General features: G+C 45.6%; 1 protein-coding gene across 1 annotated transcript; it reads left to right on the top strand.

The window, feature by feature from the left end:
- Positions 1-2,585: 2,585 nt before the first annotated feature.
- On the top strand, positions 2,586-5,814 carry LOC311121203 (aromatase-like; the record flags this gene model as incomplete). The annotated part of the gene is made up of 6 exons (XM_084195721.1): positions 2,586-2,754; positions 3,959-4,018; positions 4,113-4,203; positions 4,831-4,985; positions 5,260-5,439; positions 5,700-5,814. Coding segments are annotated over 6 exons (770 nt in total), but the record flags the coding sequence as incomplete, so codon positions are not given.
- Between the last annotated feature and the right edge of the window lie 1,167 nt (positions 5,815-6,981).

The raw sequence follows: 6,981 nt of genomic DNA, 5'->3' as shown, positions 1-6,981 counted from the left end.
TAGGGCCTTCCTCTGATACCGCCTGGTATAGAGGTACTGGATGGCAGGAAGCTTGGCCCCAGTGATGTACTGGGCCGTACGCACTACCCTCTGTAGTGCCTTGCGGTCGGAGGCTGAGCAGTTACCATACCAGGCAGTGATGCAACCAGTCAGAATGCTCTCGATGGTGCAGCTGTGTGACTTTTTGAGGATCTGAGGACCCATGCCAAATCTTTTCAGTCTCCTGAGGGGGAATAGGCTTTGTCGTGCCCTCTTCACGACTGTCTTGGTGTGTTTGGACCATGATAGTTTGTTGATGATGTGGACACCAAGGAACTTGACGCTCTCAACCTGCTCCACTACAGCCCCGTCGATGAAAATGGGGGCATGCTCTGTCCTCTTTTTCCAGTAGTCCACAATCATCTCCTTTGTCTTGATCACGTTGAGGGAGAGGTTGTTATCCTGGCACCACATAGCCAGGTCTCTGGCCTCCTCCCTATAGGCTGTCTCATTGTTGTCGGTGATAAGGCCTACCACTGTTGTGTCGCCTGCAAACTTAATGATGGTGTTGTAGTCGTACCTGGCCATGCGGTCATGGGTGAACAGGGCAGGGCCCTGAGGGGCCCCCGTGTTCAGGATCAGCGTGGCAGATGTGTTGTTACCCACCCTTACCACCTGGGAGCGGCCCGTCAGGAAGTCCAGGATCCAGTTGCAGAGGGAGGTGTTTAGTCCCAGGGTCCTTAGCTTAGTGATGAGCTTTGAGGGCACTATGGTGTTGAACGCTGAGCTGTAGTCAATGAATAGCATTCTCATGTAGGTATTCCTTTTGTCCAGGTTGGAAAGTGCAGTGTGGAGTGCAATAGAGATTGCATCGTCTGTGGATCTGTTGGGGTGGTATGCAAATTGGAGTGGGTCTAGGGTTTCTTGGATAACGGTATTGATGTGAGCCATGACCAGCCTTTCAAAGCACTTCATGGCTAAGGACGTGAGTGCTACAGGTCGGTAGTCATTTAGGCAGGTTACGTTAGTGTTCTTGGGCACAGGGACTATGATGGTCTGCTTGAAACATGTTGGTCTGTAAACTAACCACTATTAGTTTACAGACTTGGCTTATCTTTCTTCAATTCAATATTTGCTCAATTAGTAGGTATCATTGTGTTTACGTGCATGGAGATAAATGCAAAGGAGCACACATGCACTCTCACGTATACAGTACATGTACAGGTTTGTGTAGGTTCACCATTTAGCCTGAATCCTTTAAAAAGTGTGTAACTGTAAGATATTATTTCATTTTAGGCAGAGCAAAAGCATAATAAAAAGTCTGGGGCAGCTTCAGATGCCCAATCTGCAGTTACTTCTCAGGGATTTGAAATCAACCATGATCAATGTCTGAATGTTCAGTTAAAAATATCAGACAGTGCTAGACTCACTACCACAGTCCAACCAAGATGCATATCTCTCTCTCTCTCTCTCTCTCTCTCTCTCTCTCTCTCTCTCTCTCTCTCTCTCTCTCTCTCTCTGTCTGTCTGTCTGTCTGTCTGTCTGTCTGTCTGTCTGTCTGTCTCTCTCTCTCTCTCTCTCTCTCTCTCTCTCTCTCTCGCTCTCTCTCTCTCTCTCTCTCTCTCTCTCTCTCTCTCTCTCTCTCTCTCTCTCTCTCTCTCTCTCTCTCTCTCTCTCTCCCAGATGCAAGTCTAGCCTTTCAGTGATGCATCATAGAGAAACTATTTAATATCATGTTGAGGAGGGTTGACTGAGAGAGATAGACTGCAGTGATGAAGGACTACATGAAGGCAGGGAGGGATAACGCTGCCATAACACAGAACTTCCCTTTTCAGAGGCCCTGAGACATAGAACACAGGTGCTCCCCTCCCCTCCCCTCCCCTCCCCTCCCCTCCCCTCCCCTCCCCTCCCCTCCCCTCCCCTCCCTCCTCTCCTCCCTCCTCTCCTCCCTCCTCTCCAACCTCTTCCTCACCTCCCTCCTCTCCTCCCTTCTCACCTCCCTCCTCTCCTCCCCCCACACCTCAGTCCTCTGCTCCTCTCTTTGATGTTTGAGGAATGAGAGTTGTGAGTCCCCAGCTGCACTAACAGAGGTCAGTGGTCTTTAATGTAGTGACTGTGGAACACTCCTCTCACAACATGTGCTCATGCTATGAAACCCGACCACCACCTACCTACTCAAGGTCCTTATGAGTTGGCGGGGATCCAAGATACAAGGTTACACAGAAATTGTTTAAAATCTCCGTTTTTGTTTAGACTTTTACTTTACCCTGACCTGGCGTGTAACCAGGCATGGCTGACTATAAGAGAACCAGTGAGAGTTGATAAAGAACTCAGACCATCAGGAGAAGCCGGTAGCAGGGAGTGTGGGTTGTTGCTTCAGTTTAAGAGTGTGTGTTTGTATCGCGTCCATCCATTTGAGAGTTTGACTATTTCCATCACCTCGGAAGCAGAAGTGTTTCGTCAGTTCAGCAGCTGGTCGTGGAGTGTGTGTGTGTGTGTGTGTGTGTGTGTGTGTGTGTGTGTGTGTGTGTGTGTGTGTGTTTCATTGCGTCAGTGTGTCTACCGTGTGTGTGATGGATCTGTTGTCACCTGTGTGTGGACGTACGATGGCGGCGGTGCGCTTGGACCCCGTCATAGCCAACCTGTTGGTATCCGAGTCACGGAACGCCACAGCCACGGGGTCAGAGGGCGTCTCCTTGGCAACGGGGTCCCTCCTCCTGCTCCTCTGTTTGCTGCTGGCTGCCTGGAGTCACACCGACAACAACTCTGTACCAGGTCAGTCACAATACTCTGTCTGTTAGTTATCATTATTATATAATAACAACAAGTAGAATTACAACAGTGATTTGTCCAGCTACAGTTCATTATCTTATTTTGGGCTAAAGTGATTCTTATAATTGAACATGTTGCATCCAGAGCAGGAGTGTGGGTCCAAGACCATGCAGGGATCGTATCTTAATCCATATGATATCTTAATCTATGCTCAGAGATGGAAGAGGAAGCAAGACATCCCACTCCCTAGTTTTTTTCTGGTTCATATTCAGTCAATGAGCAGACTAGACCAGCTGCTAATGCATTGGTGCCTATGGGAGAGCCCGGAGAGACCGGAACTGTGAAAAAAGTATTCAACGGTAAACAGCCAGAGTGGGACATCTTCATTTATCCACCATCTTTGCTGTGCTGTGTGTTAAAGCTGGTACATTACAGCTTTAACATGTGTGAATATCTGTGAATGCAGGAACATTGCCTTTAAAAGGTGCATTGTCGACAGAGTTCTACAACGCGTCGCAGATTGAGTCCTGTCCCTGGTCTGACCACAGAGTTTTGAATGCTGTCTATGCTACGTACTACAATGTTGCATCTATTGTATTGGCTGGTTTCATCAACTGTCTCCTTTATAAACTAATAACATATCATGTTTTTGATGTTATGCTATGTTATGTTAACTTATGTATTGTATTGTTATGTACATTTTACATTTTAGCAGACGCTCTTATCCAGAGCGACTTACAGTTAGTGAGTGCATACATTTTTCATACTGCCCCCCCCCCCCCCCCCCCCCCCGTGGGAATCGTACCCACAACCCTGGCGTTGCAAGCGCCATGCTCTACCAACTGAGCTACAGTTATGTTTTGATATGTTTTGTTATGCTATGCTACGTAGTGTAATGTTATGCTATGCTATTCTATGTAATGTTATGCTATGTCATGTTATGCTATGCTACGTAATGTAATGTTATGCTATGCTATTCTATGTAATGTTATGCTATACCATGCTATGCTGTGCTACGTAATGTCATGTTATGCTATGCTATTCTATGTAATGTTATGCTATGTCATATTATGCTACACTATGTAATATTATGCTATGCCATGTTATGCTATGTAATGTTATGCTATGCCATGTTAATTTATGCAACGCCTTGCTATGTTAAGTTATTTTATGTGACCTCCCTCTCTCTATGTGTTGGCTATGACAGGTCCTTCCTTCTGTCTGGGTGTGGGTCCTCTCCTCTCATACCTCAGGTTTATATGGACAGGTAACGACTACAACATGAAATACTATCAAAATAATATGCTACAATGATAAATAGTATATCGTAATAATTGCTTGAATACATGTTCTATGCACAGGTATTGGCACAGCCAGTAACTATTACAACAGTAAATATGGAGACATCGTCAGGGTCTGGATCAACGGAGACGAGACACTCATACTCAGCAGGTCAGTAGGAGGCAGGCAGGCAGTCAGGCAGTCAGTAGCAGGCAGTCAGGCAGTCAGGCAGTCAGGCAGTCAGGCAGTCAGTCAGTCAGTAGCAGGCAGTCAGGCAGTCAGGCAGTCAGGCAGTCAGTCAGGCAGTCAGGCAGTCAGGCAGTCAGGCAGTCAGTCAGTCAGTAGCAGGCAGTCAGGCAGTCAGGCAGTCAGGCAGTCAGTCAGGCAGTCAGCCAGTCAGTCAGGCAGTCAGGCAGTCAGTCAGTCAGTCAGGAAGTCAGGAAGTCAGGCAGTCAGGCAGTCAGGCAGGCAGTCAGTCAGGCAGTCAGTCAGGCAGGCAGGCAGTCAGTCAGTCAGTCAATCAATCAATCAATCAATAATCAATTGAAATATCTTAATTGAGATGTTTGAATTTAATTTCACAAAATCACTTGTAGATTACTGGTAGCCTAGATGACGTATGTTATAGTACACATTTAGACTTATTTACATAGACTTGTACGCTTCAGCATTGCTTTCTGTTTGGGGTTTTAGGCTGGGTTTCTGTATAGCAGTTTGTAACATCTGCTGATGTAAAAAGGGCTTTATAAATCAAATTTGATTTGATTTGATGAAAGTGTACCCATCCCCTCTGTACAGTTCCTCTGCAGTGCATCATGTCCTGAGACAGGGGCGTTACACCTCTCGGTTTGGCAGTAAACAGGGTCTGAGCTGTATCGGCATGGATGAGCGAGGCATCATCTTCAACAGCAACATGGCTCACTGGAAGAAGGTCCGCACCTACTTCGCTAAAGGTGAGCAATTATACAATGAGTTAATCAATTGAAAAAGATAAGCATGGTATTACAAAGACCACTACTTAATTGATCATAATAACTGATTTTAGAGCTAAAATTATAAGAAATATGCTGGTAAGCCATTAGGTGAAGTTTGCTATAATCTAGTACTACACTATTAGAAGTTAGAAAAGCAAAGGTGTCCATTATCTTGTCTGATAATGACAATATCTTCACAATATTTTGTCCAATATGTTGAAATGAATTGCTGTATCTCCACTGTGTGTTCCAGCTCTGACAGGGCCTGGGCTGCAGAGGACAGTAGACGTGTGTGTCTCGTCCACCCAGACACACCTGGACGCTCTCCAGGGGCTGGACGGACTGATGGGTGGACAGGTGGACGTCCTGAGTCTACTACGGTGTACAGTAGTGGACATCTCTAACAGACTGTTCCTAGGGGTGCCCCTCAACGGTGAGCCACACCGCAGCCTTAGCCTTTTATACTCAATAATACTTAACCTAATATAATATAATACATTTAGAAATACATTTAGGGAACTTTATTTTGACTTCAGGTCATCAGGTTTCTCTAGTTGTTAACTCACAGCCATAAAGCCATAGGACCCTGCAGTATATCTGAACATAGCAAGTTATGTAAAAACTCAACATGACTTTCCTTTTCTAGTGGGAAGTTGTTCCACTTTATAACAACATTTTATTTGATGTTATTAGAGAAGGAGCTGCTGCAGAAGATTCAGAAGTACTTTGACACGTGGCAGACGGTGCTGATCAAACCAGACATCTACTTCAAGTTGGACTGGATCCAGCAGAAACACAGGAGAGCAGCGTGAGTCACACAGTTATAGACAGTTAGCATCATTACCAGGGCATCTATAACATCTAATATTAACAGTTTAGAATAGGGTAACACTTGGATAGTCCATCTGTAGATGCTCTATACTTAGAAAAAAAGGTGTGATCTAGAACCGATTTTGGTTCCAGGTAGAACCCTTTTGGTTCCAGGTAGAACCCTATTGGGTTCCATGTAGAACCCTTTCCCCAGAGGGTTCTACATGGAACCCAAAAGTGTTCTAACTGGAACCAAAACGGGTTCTACCTGGAATCAAAAATAGTTATCCTATGGGGACAGCCGAAGAACCCTTTTGGAACCTGTTTTATTCTACGAGTGTACAGACTATCTACAGACTATCAGTAACATTTCAACTAACTACCCTACATGACCAAAGGTATGTGGACACCTGCTCATCGAACATCTCATTCCAAAATCATGGGCATTAATATTGAGTTGGTCCCCCCTTTGCTGCTATAACAGCCTCCACTCTTTTGGGAAGGCTTTCCACTAGATGTTGAAACATTGCTGTGGGGACTTGCTTCCATTCAGCCACAAGAGCATTAGTGAGGTCGGGCACTGATGTTGGGCGATTAGGCTCGCAGTTGGCGTTCCAATTAATATCAAATAAAATAAAATAAAATAAAATAAAATGTTATTTGCCACATGCGCCGAATACAACAGGTGTAGACATTACCGTGAAATGCTTACTTTTCAAAGGTGTTTGATGGGGCTGAGGTCAGGGCTCTGTGCAGGCCAGTCAAGTTCTTCCACACCGAACTTGACAAACCATTTCTGTATGGACCTTGCTTTGTGCACGGGGGCATTGTCATGCTGAAACAGGAGGGGGACTTCCCCCAAACTGTTGCCACAAAGTTGGAAGCACAGAATCGTCTAGAATGTAATTGTATGCTGTAGCATTAAGATTTCCCTTCCCTGGAACTAAGGGGCCTAGCCCGAACCATGAAATACAGCCTCAAACCATTATTCCTCCTCCACCAAACTTTACAGTTGGCACTACGCATTCAGGCAGGTAGCATTCTCCTGGCAAATCGAGATTCATCCGTCGGACTGCCAGATGGTGAAGCGTGATTCATCACTGCAGAGAACGCGTTTCCAATACTCCAGTGTCCAATGGCGGCAAGCTTTACACCACTCCAGCCA

This window comes from Coregonus lavaretus (assembly GCF_964263955.1).
Source record: "Coregonus lavaretus genome assembly, contig: HAP1_SCAFFOLD_4353, whole genome shotgun sequence".
NCBI classification, from domain to species: domain Eukaryota; kingdom Metazoa; phylum Chordata; class Actinopteri; order Salmoniformes; family Salmonidae; genus Coregonus; species Coregonus lavaretus.
Note: the sequence above shows the minus strand (reverse complement) of the source record. Positions and strands in the feature narration are given on the sequence as shown.